The 15428-nt window shown below is 48.4% G+C and overlaps 1 protein-coding gene across 2 annotated transcripts in view; it reads right to left on the bottom strand.

Moving 5' to 3' along the window:
• The window catches only part of LOC138491106 (probable cation-transporting ATPase 13A4), a 1999067-nt gene that overhangs the window by 1249920 nt on the left and 733719 nt on the right, over positions 1–15428 (bottom strand). For both annotated transcript variants that reach the window (XM_069617426.1, XM_069617427.1), the window contains exon 7: positions 2691–2825. In XM_069617426.1, coding sequence (XP_069473527.1) covers positions 2691–2825 — 135 coding nt within the window. The remainder of the gene's footprint in view (positions 1–2690; positions 2826–15428) is intronic.

Genomic DNA, 15428 nt, shown 5'->3' with positions numbered 1-15428 from the left:
TACCACCTTGCCTGACTATTTTTGAAACTTTAAGATTCCTACAGATTTTTGGTCACAGAGTGTGGGCATGTAACCATCTACAGCCCGTACGTGCTCAGGTACTCTCTTTTGAACTACTGGAATTCCCAATCTGCCGGCCAAACCAATATCCCAGAAATGTCCAGTTGCCCCAGAATCTATAACACACGGACCACCACACTTAAGCTTACCTTCCCAAGTAAAGCATACGTTTAATGTGATGGGTGGAATAGCTGTCTGGATGGTATTCGCCACCTGTTGTCCTCTTCCAGCAAATGATTGAAATCGTCTTGTGGTGCATGGGCATCTCCTTACAAAATGGGTACTATCACCACAATAAAGACACGCATTTTCCTTTCGTCTCCTGTCTTTTTCTTCCGTGGTCAAAGGTGGCCTAACTGAACTAACTTGGCCATCCCGCACTGCACCCTTAACCTCCTGCATCACCTGATCTGTTCTGGGACGTTCACTCCTGAACCATACCCTATTCTCAGAAAACTTTCTTCGCTTTTCCGACCTTCTCTTCCCCTATCTCACATGCAATTTGATTACCAAAGAAATCAGATCTTCACAAGAGGTAAGTTTCTCTACTATATTTGATAGGGCGTCTTTTAACTCATCACGCAGACCTCTATAAAAGATGGAAGCTCTCTTTTCTTCAGGCCAACCACTCTCGAAAACCAACCCCCTAAACTGGGTAATGTAAGTAACCAACTCATGATTCCCTTGGCGCAACTCTAAAAGCTCACCATCTACACTCTGTGAATGTGTTCTTCCATCGAACATCTTCCCAAAAGCTGCCTTAAAATCCAACCAACAATGTAGCTCGACAGCCCCCCTCACAACTAAGGGCACAGATCAAGCTGCCGCTTCTCCAGTGAGATACGAGATCAAAAATGCTACTCTGGAGGTTTCTGTTGGAAATGACTCTGGCCTGCACATGTAGTTCGATTCACACTGCATAAGGAAAGATTTGAATTTTCTGAAATCCCCTCCAAAACTTTCCAGGGATGCTAAGGGTGTAGAAACCATTGTTACTCCCCAAATAATATGAGCTCCTCTTTCCTTCTCCACAACTACTCTGGTCTCCTTAACATCTCCTCCTTCAGGATACAAAATTGGCGGTCCTCCTTCTAATCCCAACCTCCAACCAGAGGATCCCGCTGAATCTCCTTTTCTTGCTTGACTATTCAACTCCTCCATCTTAACACCCAAGGACAAAGTCTCCTTCCTAGTCTCCCTTAGTTCTTCTTTAACTTCTAATAAAATCTTTCCCAAAGTTGCTAAACTCAACCCAGCCTCTGGGTACATCTTCACTCAGGCAGGATCAGATTTGTGGGCCTTTCATTCTGTCAGAAACTGATGCTGTAGGATCCTGCAGGAGTGAAGCTGGCCCTCACAGGAGTGAAGCTGGCCCTCCAGACCCACAAAGCCTGCCAGCCTAACTATTCTGTTACTAGAAAACTATTGAACAGGCAAACCCAAGGGGAAAGGGGAATGGAGAAAGTAAAAAACCCAGGAACTTCTACTGCTCGTATTTCAGTCTATCATCACTGGAATGGTCTGTTCAGTAGTGATCCTAAAAGGAAAGTACAATTTTAAATAATAATTCTCAATCTCACTACGGACTAAACTCTCTCTTCAGTAAATAACTTTTCTTATTACGTGTTGCCTAAGCTTAATTGCCTTTAGGCTGCTTCTGAATGAATTATGGTGCTGACTGTAGATTACTTTTTAAATGATTTTCCCAGCTTGTATTTGTTAATGCTGAAATTCTCTTAAACTTCCTCTTCTATTCGTTCTCTCTACCACTCTCTTATCTTCTTGAAGTCCTTAAAAATGATTTGCCCAAAAATTACTGTTACTATTTATTTTTTCAATAAACTCCTGTGTAATCCTTGTCAATATTTTTTCTTTCAGATTACCTCTTATGCTATGCTTGAAGTCTCTTTATCCATTTGTCAGCTTTTATTTTTAAATTCTAAACACTGCGTCTCCTCCAAGAATAATGTCTTTCATCAAAAGTTTCTCGCAATGGAGCGCAACGAAGAAAAGAAAAAGTCTAATGAATTTCCAAAATGACAGCGATGCATGCACGACGTCGTAAGGTCCTTTTTTCTAACTGGCGCGCTTCTTAGCTCCTTTGTGCAATGCGTGCCGTATGTTCGCTCCCGTAATGAAAACTAAAACTTAAGACAACTGAATAAATAAATGTTTTTCATTGTTGAACTTGGGATTTTTGTAGGTTCTGTTGATCTCTCAAATAGGTTTAACAGCAAAACAGTGTATAAAGGCTTCATGGCAGGAACTCACTTTGCTGGGTCATGCCTTATTATTTTATGCCCACTTGTGTAAGCTGTATATCTTCATGTTAGTCACTGTTTCAGCTCTAGGTGTCCTTGAACGCACCCCCCCTAGCGGAGAAACACCGACTAGTTCTGCCTCCACAGGGCATTCAAGTTGTCAGGAAAGAGTGTCTCAAAGTACAAGATTCCATGTCACAAACCTGCCCACCAACAGGACCTTGGGACACATAACCGTGTGTTAGTGCCACCTTAACTCCCACTAGATTGGTTATCCAGGATCAATAGACTCCAGACCGCACGTCTCATCTCTCTCTCACACACACAGCTCACACTTGTTTCTACACACACTTTCTGAATGACACTCACCTGTCGAAGGTCATATATGGTTATGATGATGGAAATAAGCGTCATGATGATAATGGCGGCGGACACTTCATAATACCCCAGAGCGATCCAGAGGCCCAAAGCACCGGCTTGGAACAAATAGAAGGGATTTAAAACCTGAGTGGAGAAAAGAAAATACAGGATTGACAGATTGTTTGGGTGATTACTTGAGGCAGTGAAATCCTGCCCACATGCACATTGCACCACTCCGACCTGGAAAATTCCTTTTTTTGGTAATAGTGTGCCTTAGACGATCCTGCATGGGTTACACAGCTGGAACAGGAACAGGCACTCAGTGAAAGTAAGACTGCAACCAGTAATCTGTCTCAGAAGGGCCTGCTCAACTGTTCATCCTTGGTAGTTCGACACAATGAGTACTTCAGAGTTAGTAAATCATAATAGCTATTCCAATAATTAATACCCGACAACTTAGTGCAAGCTGCATGTTGCTGATTGCGTATTGTATCTGGCAGGGATGTCCTTGAAAGTCACCGGTGGTACCAGCTGGTATTTAAGGTTCTCATTTGGGTCTACTGGCACTGTTCTTGCACCCCTGGGTCAGACCTCACCACAGCACCACCAGAAACAAAGAGCAGGACAATGGTTGGAAAAGGTGGCCCCTGACCCTCCACTATTCGCTTTTAAGAGGGAAGTACGAGTGGTGGGATATTTCCAGACCTTTGCTTGCATCAGAGGGAAGTCAGGATCGCAAAGGGCGGCAGGAAGAAAGGGAGGTCCTGCCAGCACCAGAATCCCGTGTCCATTTGTAAGACTCTCTGTGCTGCAACTCCCAGCAGGCGCTTGGCCCTGCCTGGTCACGGCAGAATGGCTGCACTAGTTCTTACAGAGCAGAGGATCTTGTCAACCGCCCAAGAGCATTAACACATGAGGAGAAGATGTTGACCAAGGAGAACCTGTGTCTGTGCGGCATCATCATGCATATGAGGACTACACCAGGAAACTCAGGCATTAACTCTCATACAGTGGCCTTACTCTGCCATTTGCAGTTGCTTTTAGCGTATTATGAAACCACAGACATGTCAGGATGCCCCTAACATACAATGACAACACCATGGATTTGAGGCATTAACAAGCATAAAAGTGATTCATTGTGGCACTTGACATTACACTTGGCAGACAATGGGCCTCATTACGAGTTTGGCGGTGTGACCAAAAACGGTGGCGATGCAATAATAACAGCATTACCGTCCCATTACTGCACCTCTGAACTACCGGATTGGCGGTAAGGTGGAAGACAAAACTCCAGCAGAATGCGGGAATGAATTCCTCCACCTTAAGGCCAAAAAACAGACAAATCAGCTGAATTACCGATGGCAGTAATTTCGCCGAAATCCCCATGGAGTCCTATCGACTTCAATAAATGGGGACTAACACCGCCTAGCACCACTAAGTGGCAGTAACAGTAAATCCGGTTGGTGGTATTTTGGCAGATTAACTACCGAAATACCACCAAACCTCTAATGAGGCCGGAGGTCAGTAATGGAAATGGAAGGTTGCAACCTAAATATGGTAGCTTTACCAGGCAGGTGAGACATTTACTGGCAGCCAATGAGGTCATAACTGAGCCATTTGAGGCTTCAATTGGCACATGATAGTAGCACCTGGACATATGAGCATGTTCGAAACATGTTAGATTTACATATGGTGACTAACGGAATGTTAAGCTGTGCATGTCCTGAAATAATGCAGAAATCGCCTCTCGACTGCCGTATGTATTATTTTATGCTATGTCATCAGTATCAAAGGGCATGCTGTGATACTTTTGGAGGCAAGTGTTGGAGCGTCTTGTTATGTCACTGTGCCCTTGATGTCATTTCTCTCACCCCTTGCATTTTGACGAATTAACATCACTCATATGTGACTGAGAAACTTGGTACTGGTTATAATTCTGCAATGGCTTTAAACAATGCACAGGAATACGCGAGTAGGGCTGACGAAGCGATTCCATGGGTCTCCAAAGAGGGGCTAGTTGCTCAAATAAAAGGCAACGCATCCTAACACATGCAAGGTTCTTTCATGGACTGATTCAGAGAAAAGCAAATATTAAATGATGAAGAAAGAGAAATATGTCTACTGGGAATAAGAGGACAGAGGAGACTAACGCAGAAGTGGGAACAGAGAGTGTGCATTCATGGAGTGGGAACACGGTATGAGCGCAGACAGCGAGGGAGGAGAGGAAACATGCAGGGTGTGGGGAGAGAGTGGGAACAAAGGGATTGGTTATAGAGGGACACATGCATGGAGTAGGGACAGAGGGGAAGCATGCAGGGAGTGATTATAGAGGGAATGCATGAAGTAGGGACAGACGGGAAGCATGCAAGGAGTGGTTATAGAGGGAATGCATGAAGTAGGGACAGAGGGGAAGCATGCAGGGAGTGATTATAGAGGGAATTTGTATTTTGTATTTTATTGAATTTATATAGCCGTTTAATCCAAAGTGCTTTACATAAGAACAGGCAAAAATACAAGCATAAGATGACAACTGAATCACAACTCGAAAACAGTATAAGGAACAATTTACAATATTGCTGAGGTGAGGAGAGAGTAGGGAGGGGCATAGATGTGCGAGGGAATGGTAGGTCTTAGTGGAGGTAAGAGCAGAAGTAAGAGGGAAGGCAAGAAGGTGTGAGGAAGAAGAGAGGAAAGTGCATGCATGGAGTAGGGACAGAGGGGAAGCATGCAAGGAGCGGTTATAGAGGGAATGCATGCATGGAGTAGGGACAGCGGGGAAGCATGCAGGGAGTGATAGTGATTATAGGGGAACACATGCATGGAGTAAGGACAGAAGGGAAGCATGCAAGGAGCGGTTATAGAGGGAATGCATGCATGGAGTAGGGGCAGAGGGGAAGCATGCAAGGATTGGTAATAGAGGGAATGCATGCATGAAGTAGGGACAGCGGGGAAGCATGCAGGGAGTGATAGTGATTATAGGGGAACACATGCATGGAGTAGGGCCAGAGAGGAACACTCTTCCTTGCCAGTGCAGTGTGAGCAGATGTCTACCAACATCCATGCACTGGCTTCTGCACCTACAGCTTATTCTCTAAGTGGATCGGAATCCACTGCAAAGATGGCTGCAGCTGTCCCCGGCTCGTTCCCCACCTTCAGGAGCATCAAGGAACCACTAATCAACATCCAGCCTGCTTATAGGCTGACGGCTGCAATGAATTAAAGCACCTGGTTGAGCCAGGAGGCGAAGCTGGGCCCTCTACAAAGGCCTGAGTTCAAGACCCCTGTCTCTCCAGGTCTACCCCGGGCTGCCACCGATGCTGTGATACATTTGCATTAAGAACTACAAGTAACTGTTTCCTGCTGCATCCCTGCTTGGTCAGAGGTGCAAGTCTCCCGCACTCTTCAAGACCTAAGAGGTAAGACTCCCAGCAAACATCCTACCACCCTCGTGACCTCCATGGCGACACCCCCTGTTAGATCAGTCATCCTTCCTACCTCGATCACTCAGAGTTCTTACGAGCCCTGAGCTCCGATTCGACCACCAATGACAAGTCTTACTTCCTACACCCCTCCGAATATCTACCGCTCACCGATGTACCTGCTCTGACGCCGCCAACATACCCACGACCTACCATCCTCACAGGCATGGCCAGCTACCATGAGGTTAACAACGCTACCTGCCCTATTGTCCTATCGCTATTGACTACCACTCAACGAGCTCAAGTGCTGCACCTTTCCGGATCCTGCTTTGGTAACAACGCTACCTGCCCTATTGTCCTATCGCTATTGACTACCACTCAACGAGCTCAAGTGCTGCACCTTTCCGGATCCTGCTTTGGCCCTTTTACTAGCCGCGGACTCCCGCCTCACCAATGCCAATACTGTTTGCATGCCTAATTGTACCTCACATTTCATGTGTAATGTAACTAATGATGACTGCCGCAATTCCACTGTTGAGCAATGTACTATTGAACACGCAATGTCCAATGTATTTGATGATGTCACTCGAAACTCCACTGCTGACTTATGCACTAGTGAACACGATGTTCCGCAACATACTCTTAAAACTAGCCAATCCTCCAAACACTTTGTGCTCGCCACAACACCTGGTCCTGCCGCCCTCCACCCTCCCAAAGGGGTTACTGCTACCCTGCCCAAGCTAGGAAGCCCCACGGCTACTACACCACCCCTGTACAATTCCCTGGCTGGCCCACCTTTACCTGGATTGGTTCTCCAACACCACACATTAGCCAAAGACTCTTCTTCAGACAGCCCGCTTCTCCCATTAAACCTCCCAAACCCAGACCCTACTCTCCCACAATGCGTCAGCACCTTGTGCACCTAGCACCCTGCCTAGGTCCTGCCTACACAGGCTATGCTCCAGACTTCAGAGACCCCACTCTCAGCCAGAGACCAAACTTTCATCTTCCCACATCACCCCAAAGGTGCTCCTGGCACCATGCCTAGGCTCAGCCCATTTACACAGACTCTGCTCTAGACTCCTGAGCCACCATCCCCCACCTCCAAGAAACGAAACACAGCTGCCCAAGTACTCCAAAGCCCCACACCCTACACCTCACCCCCTCTCACATCTACCACTATAACCCTCACCCCCAGCACACCCTCACTCGCTACCCTACCTAAATCCTTTGCTTGTACACTGGTCAATGATCGCTCAATCTGTGCTCACACCTCCAATATCCACAACCTCTTACTAGCCAACAACTGGGACATTCTAGCCGTATTTGAAACCTGGCTACACGAAGCAGCAGGACCCCTCCTTTCACTTGCCCTACCCACTGGGTACTCCATCATAAGTGCTGACTGACAAGACGGCCTAGGAGTTGCAATCATACACAAATCCCGCCCTCCTTATCAGAGCCTCCCCCCTCCAGACCCTCCCAGGCTATGAACTCCTACTGGCCAAGCTTGTATCTTCCCCTCAATATACTACTTCTCTACTACCAACCTTCCCATACTGGCGCTCCAGACACTGACATCCCCTCCTCATTGCCCCTCTCCTCAAGCCCAATACTAAATTCATACTCCTAGGAGATTTCAATATAGGTTTCAAAGGTCCTGCTGACCACAAGGCCACTGCTCTCACAGCTATCCTTGGAGAGATGAACTTCAACCAATTGGTCCTCTCGCCCACCCACGAATAAGGAAGAATCCTCAACTGGATATTCCCCTGCAACACTCCCCTCCAAGTTAATTCCAATGACCTCCTTCCCTGCTCAGAACATTCACTGATCTGCTTCACAGTTACCAACACCACCAAAACAGCACCCTTAATCAGGTATCCCTCCTGCATGACTGCCAGACACACTTGTAAACTCACTGCGGAGCAACTAGCCCCTTCTATTCTAGCCTCTCGTGATTCAGCACTCGATAACACCACCCCCAAAGTCATTGTAGCGGCGTACAACAGCGCACTGATCACTGCACTAGAGGATCACGCTCACCTCAAAAACTACTTCCCACAAAAAAAGAAACCCTGAGAACTGGTACACCGAAGAACTAGCCTCCCTCCGCAAAAAAGAAAACGTGCACATGAACATCTGAGCAGAAAAAAAGCCACCTCCATCAACAAAGCTGCCTTCCAGCGCTCAGCTGACACTTATAAAACAGCCATCATTGCCACAAAAGCCAACATCTACAACACTAGAATCACTGAAGCAAGCTCCAACGTTAAAGAGCTTTTCAAAATCCTCAGAGCGCTTGAAGCCCTGGCCCCCAGATCGATAATTTGCCCACAAACAAAGCATGGTGTTTGCTCATCCAATCAGCCCTTGTCACCAAAACTCAGAATCTTAGGGAGAACGCCATTCTCAAAAAGTCCCTTTTACCACCCGTACTGCTCACCCTCTGGGTAAGCACCACCACTACTGCTACTAATTCTCCACAGTTCCAGTTCTCTGCCGTCACCCCCTCTGAAGCCCTCACCACCATCCAGCATTTGAAAGCTTTAAACTGTTCCAAAGCCATTGCCCAGGTTACATTGTAAAAATGTGTGCAGAATCCCTGGCCCTAACCATAGCCAGCTTTATTAACGCATCATTCAAATCCAATTCAATTCCCAATGCCATCAAAGAAGCTTGGGTCACCCCTCTTCTGAAGAAACCCACCCTAGACCCCACCAACTATCGTCTTATCACCACAGTACCCTAGCTCCTCAAAATTCTGGACCGCACTGCATACTTGCAACTACAATTATACCTTGAAAGCCACAACCTACTAGGCACCTGTCAATCAGGCTTCAGGTCCAGACAGCACATAATCTGCCCTCCTTGATCTTAAGATCCAGATCGACCACATAAGAGACAATGGTGAGCTTGCAATCCTCCTATTAGATCTCTCTGCAGCCTTTGATTTGGTGGATCACGCAATTCTCTGCCAACACCTCACCACAAGTTTTAATCTCTCCCTTGAAGCTACTTTATGGATCCAATCCCTAACATCTGGCAATCCACTAGGGTCTTTGTGGGCTCTGAAGCAGCTGACCCCATCCCGGTCTCCCACGGCGTCTCACACGGCTCCTGCCTCTCCCTCACCCTTTACAATATGTACACCAAGCCCCTCTTCGACCACCTGGATAGCCTCAACATACCATACACCAACTTCACTGATACGCAGGTCCTCAAAATCACGGGTAACCATGTGCTAGACTACCAACATTAACCATATCCTCAGCATCATACAGTCATGGTTGGACACCCGCCATCTGTCTGAAAGATGAAAGAATAGAGCTCCTTGTCGTGGACTCCCCACACGGCCTCAAACACCTCAGTCCTGCTTTCACCTCCTTCTGCATCGACGGAAACACTATCCCCATTTCTACCCATGTCAAAGCGCTAGGCGTTTACCTGGACTATAACTAAATATGCAGAAACATGTTAAAACAATCTCCTCCTCTGCTGTTTATTCCACCAAACTTATGAACCTTTCCAGAAAATGCCTTACCCCGAACAACTGCCTCACCTTACCCAGGGCCATCATAGGCAGTAAAGTGGATTACTCTAACACCATTCTAGCAGGCACCTCAACCAAAAACATCAACAAACTCCAATTGCTAAAGAATAACACACTCAGAGCAGTTTGGGGCCTGAAACGCTCCGATCATATTTCACAAATCCGACGGGAGGTACATTGGCTCCCCATCAAAGCACGTATCGAATTCAAACTCCTTACCATCACCTACCAATGCATACGCAACACAGCCTCGCCCTTACCTCATGAACCATATCGCCAAGAAACATCACTCGGAATCTCCACTCCTCCTCTACATCGGCCTTGGCCACACCCGGATTCATCAGAAAGAGAGCTGGGGGCTTTTGTTTCACTACCATCGTTCCTGCCCTCTGGAACGCCCTCCCCCAGTATATCCAAGATGAACCTGCCGACTCGCTCTTCCGAAAGAAAGTAAAAACAACACTGTCAACAAATGTGTAACCTATGCCAGACCTGTAACCTGCCTGCCTTGTACCAACTACTTATCTACTCTGTACCGTTCACTTAGCGCTGCGATACCTCCGGGTCTGGGCACTATCTACAAATACAATAAATTAAAGTTAAAAAACACGCAAGGAGTGGTTATAGAGGGACGCAGGCATGGAGCGGGGGCAGACGGGACGCAGGAATGGAGCGGGGACAGAGGGGATGCAGGCATGGAGTGGGGACAGAGGGGACGCAGGCATGGAGCGGGAACAGAGGGGATGCAGGCATGGAGCTGGGACAAAGGGGTTACAGGGATAGAGCGGGGACAAAGGGGATACAGGGATAGAGCGGGGACAAAGGGGATACAGGGATAGAGCAGGACAGAGAGGATACAGGGATAGAGCAGGGACAGAGGGGAGGCTGGCATGGAGCAGGAACAGAGGGGAGGCAGGCATGGAGCTGGGACAAAGGGGATACGGGGATAGAGCGGGGACAGAGGGGATACAGGGATAGTGCGGGACAGAGGGGATACAGACATGGAGCAGGGACAGAGGGGATACAGACATGGAGCAGGGACAGAGGAGATGCTGGCATGGAGCAGGGACAGAGGGGATGCTGGCATGGAGCAGGGACAGAGGGGAGGCTGGCATGGAGCAGGGACAGAGGGGAGGCTGGCATGGAGCAGGGACAGAGGGGAGGCTGGCATGGAGCAGGGACAGGGGATGGAGCGAGGACAGGGGATGCAGGCATGGAGCAGGAACAGAGGGGAGGCTGGCATGGAGCATAGACAGAGGGAATGCAGGCATGGAGAGGGGAAAAAGGGGATACAGGCATGGGGAGGGAGCAGAGCGCATATATGCATGGAGTGGGGACAGAGGGGATGGAGCAGGGACAGAGGGGATGCTGGCAAGGAGAGGGGACAGAGGGAATGCTGGCATGAAGAGGGGACAGAGGGCATGCTGGCATGGAGAGGGGACAGAGGGGATGATGGCATGGAGTGGGGATGAAGCCATGGAGCAGGGACAGAAGAGGTGCAGGCATGGAGCGCGATAGAGGGGATGCAGGCATGGAGCGGCGACAGAAGGGATGGTGGCATGGGGAGGGGACAGAAGGGATGGTGGCATGGGGAAGGTCAGAGGGGATGCAGGCATGCAGAGGGCACAGAGGGGAGGCAGGCATGCAGAGGGGACTTAGGGGAGGCTGGCATGGAGCAGCTACAGAGGGGAGGATGGCATGACGTGGGGACTGAGGGGATGCAGGCATGGAGTGGGTACAGAGGAGATGCAGGCATGGAGTGGGTACAGAGGGGATGCAGGCATGGAGTGGGGACAGAGGGGATGCAGGCATGGAGTGGGGACAGAGGGGATGCAGGCATGGAGTGGGGACAGAGGGAATTGTCAGGATTAGATTGTGAGTTGTGCACACACAGTGTCCCAATAGACAGGCTTTGATATCATTAGAAACCCACAGGTCACCTCCTTCGGTATCTGGGCTTGTGTATGTTCGATCACATGTTCCATCTTCCCAGCTGTCCCCAACATATCTTGTTTCCAAACCCTCCCGACTTCTTGGGTGAACTGGTTGGGGGTTTCCATGGTGACTGTGGCGTCTTTTGCATTCCCGTTGCAAACGTGAGCTGTGTGAGGGGCAGAGTCAAGAAAGTCCACGGAAGAGCTACTTAAGCTTCCGGGTTTCCTAAGACGCTGCTTCTGATTTTGCAAAAAATTTCGACTTACTCATGCATTACTCTTTTTTTGCCTTGTTGCCAGATCTATGATTACGTTTACCTTAATCCCTTGTCTAAGCCCCCTTATATCTTGAATCTTGTCAATAACACCTAAAGGACTTGGAACGCTTACTAACTCACTTCATTTCCTGCATTCATACGAACACCACACCCCTAGATTATCCCTGTCTCGCATCCTGTCATCTCAAATCCGAACCAGCTCAAAGTGCACACGGGAAAACACCTTGTTTGCATCCCACGTGTTTTTCTTGCCAAACCCAGCACACAGACTAGAGACTTCCACCCCTGGCGCTTATTCTCATTAGACGTCCATGTTTCGTCGTGACAGGTGGTTACCTGGAACTGGTGACTCACCCACTAACCATCTAAGGCGTCCTCATGCCATTGTGTTTAGGGCCGGATTGGTAAGACGCATTGGGTGCAAGCACTGGATTTCCCAGCAATCCCTCACTCATGGTAAATTCCCTCTCTGTGCTTCCCATACTGCTCTCTTTGTATCCACACCAGGTTATAGTATTGTATTCTATTTCATAGGGATTTCCTGGAACTGCTCTGTTGAGATCTGCAGCACTCACCTAGAAGGGATTCCATATCATACACAGGTTAGCCACTGCACCCTTACCTCCTTATTCTTATTGTGTCATATATGTACCTCCTAGTGATTATTCTTTGTTCCATTACAGTTCCTGGGTTTTGTGCAGTGTTCCATCTTGTTAGGAAAGATTTCCATTTCATGTGCAATTTTCCCTCCAGTTGTGTACCCCCCAACTTGTTGCTGATGTTAAACACCATAGTCTGACTTTACCAGAGGAGCACAGCCTTCTGTTGCACTCCTCTGGGCTTTCACTCACTTTTTATGAGGAAACTGACATGCCCTTAAGACATTCAGTACTGGGAGGCTTTGTTTCCCTTAGTCCTTGTCAATGTTGCAACTTTTCTGCAACATGTAACAAGTGTACAATGTACCTTCCAGTACAGTGCACTTGGGTCTATTAGTCATTTCCACTCTCAAAGGATTTTTTAGGAGAAGTGCAGATGTGCCTTGGACAGGGCTGGTGGTAGCTTATCATTTCACATATTTTTAGCCCTTTCCTGCCAGGTAAACCGCGATTACCGTGTTTGGCATGAATAGGTGGCCTGGCTCCAAATTGGCCATGCCACAAGGTTCTTTGTCCTATCCTTTGGCCATCTTGCCCCTTCACCTTCACCATGTCAAGCCGACGAGTCCTTATTTGGGTATGCATTTTCTCGCAAAACACCAAGCTTTCGCGTGCGTCTGCATGCCTTGTGTGTGCCTCCAGGATGTAGGCTGGGATGTCTGTTCCCAATACACATCCTGGGTGCCAGAGAGTCTGGAGTGTTGTGAATGCCTGGGACCACCGTCGTATGTGATTGGTCCACTTGTGGTATGCCTGTATGTGAGCAGATCTCCCATTGGGTCCTCTGTTTTGGTGCAAAAGAGATTTGGGATAAGAGGACTCCAAACGCCCATACCATGTCGATCTCTGGAGTTCCTACTAAACGAAGGATAGGATCCAAGTATCCTGAAACTAAGCAGCGGAATCGAGGAACTGCTGGTGACCCGCTGAAAGGTTTGGCACCCTGAGCCCGCTATTGTCCGGTGGAACCCTTCTGCATCTGGTCGTCCTAGAAGGTCTGAGAAGACGCTCCGACCCATTGGAATAGTGGGGCCAACTATTCCCGGCATCTTCATCGAACCCTGCAAGTAAGCTTTCTTGGATGTGTCCCTGGGCCACCCAGTGGGCTGACCAGCTTACGCAGACTCTTTGCCTGATACCGCCGCCGTTTTGAAGAGGCCCTCGAAACTTGGTACATCGCTAGCTCTGTGTTCACGGCACACTTACACTGCCAGAACCGGAGTATACGCGAATACCGTGTCGCCCAGCCGTGGTGACAAACTGTGCAGCTGCACTGCATTTGTGCCCCTTTTGCCCCTGAAGCCTGCTGCAGTGAAACTGGCCTCATCCATCCACCAGGAGCGGAGAAATCGCCACTGTCCTGTTTGGGAATCATTGCTGTATCTTTGTCTCTGAAAGCCGCAGAGCCGCCAAATTGCCACATTTGAATCTTCAACCGAAGTGGACCCGACTGCCGAAGTTTGGTCCAGAGTGCGCCGGGAGTCAGTGAATAACCGCAACTCTAACCGGGGGCCCCTAGCGCCTCCATCCATTTTTTATGCACGAGAGGCCTCTGGGGCCCCTCCCCTTTCCACTGCTAGTGCGAACTAGCAAACTATTCACAACTCTTGGAATCAACTCTGTCCGCAAGTGGAGATCCTCCTTGAATAGTGGGAAACTATTCTTGATCGCCTCACCCACCTTCCTGAGCTGCTAAAGACCCTTGAAAAGACCCTGTTTTGCCCATTTGAACTACCGTGTGCGCTTGCATTGCATGTACATTTGAGCATTAGGCTCCACTCTTCTTAGGGACTGGACTACCTCTTAGTTAGGAGTGTGTTGGATGCAGAAGGAGCTAAAGACTATTTGCACTGCCTTTTTCCTTCCCCCTTTAGGTTGTGGACCCTCTTCGTGCATTAACCCTTTAGACCCCATTGGTCTTGTATATATGTATTTAGACAGGATTGTGTTGGTTTAATAGTATTACTGTGATTTGATTTGTGTATTGAAACTCAAAGGACTTGAAATAAATGTATTTGTATTTTTAATATATCTACACCTGACTGGGAGTGATTTGTAATTGTCCTTTACTCTGTGTGCTCATTGAGGTCTTTCAGTCACCCTCACCCCTAAGGGCCTCATTACACAGATGGTGGTAAGGATTTACCGGTACCGGTAAAATACCGGTACCGGTAAATCCTTACCGCCTTACTACGAGGTCCCTTTGCGGGTTGGGGGATTTAACGCCTGCTTTTTGCAGGCGTTAAAAACCAACCCGCAAAGGGACCCAGGGAGCTAATTACGGTACCGCAATTTATAGCACCTTATGGGAATGGGGAAGGGCAATGGTGGAAGGGGGAATTACCGCGCCGCCAACCTTGGAATGGGGCGGTAATTCCCCTTTCCGCCAAGGCGGTGCCGGTATTTTACCGGCATGAACCATGGCGCTAATAGCGCCATGGTTCTCCGCCATTTGTGTTATGAGGCCCTGTCTTGACCGACGCCAAGCTTCCTTGATTGGTCTGGCTTGTCCAGAAGATTACTCTGTTCCAAGAAACTAGGCTGGCCTTCTGAACCTCTGCCCACCAGGTCAGAGTTCAGAAATCCATCTTAACACATCTCCCAATTAATAGATCCCTCTGCATGTGTATTTCATTCAGAGGGTTACATTGGTAGGGAGAATTCTTTACGTTCACTACGAGGGCAACTACCAGGACTCTGACAGGGACTCTGACAGGATGCAGGCATGGAGTGGGGACAGAGGGGATGCAGGCATAGAGTAGCTGCAGAGGATACCAACAGAGATTGGGTTCAGAGGGGATATACAGGGAATGGGGTTAAGGGTGGATACACGCATGTAGAGTAGACACCGTATAACCCTTCCTTTTCGATGTACATTTTTCGACGATTAAATATGATGCCTGG

Source organism: Ambystoma mexicanum, chromosome 10 (genome assembly GCF_040938575.1).
Source record: "Ambystoma mexicanum isolate Mex_15411 chromosome 10, UKY_AmexF1_1, whole genome shotgun sequence".
NCBI lineage: Eukaryota > Metazoa > Chordata > Amphibia > Caudata > Ambystomatidae > Ambystoma > Ambystoma mexicanum.
The sequence above is the reverse complement of the archived record's forward strand: the minus strand, read 5'-3'. Positions and strand labels throughout refer to the sequence as shown.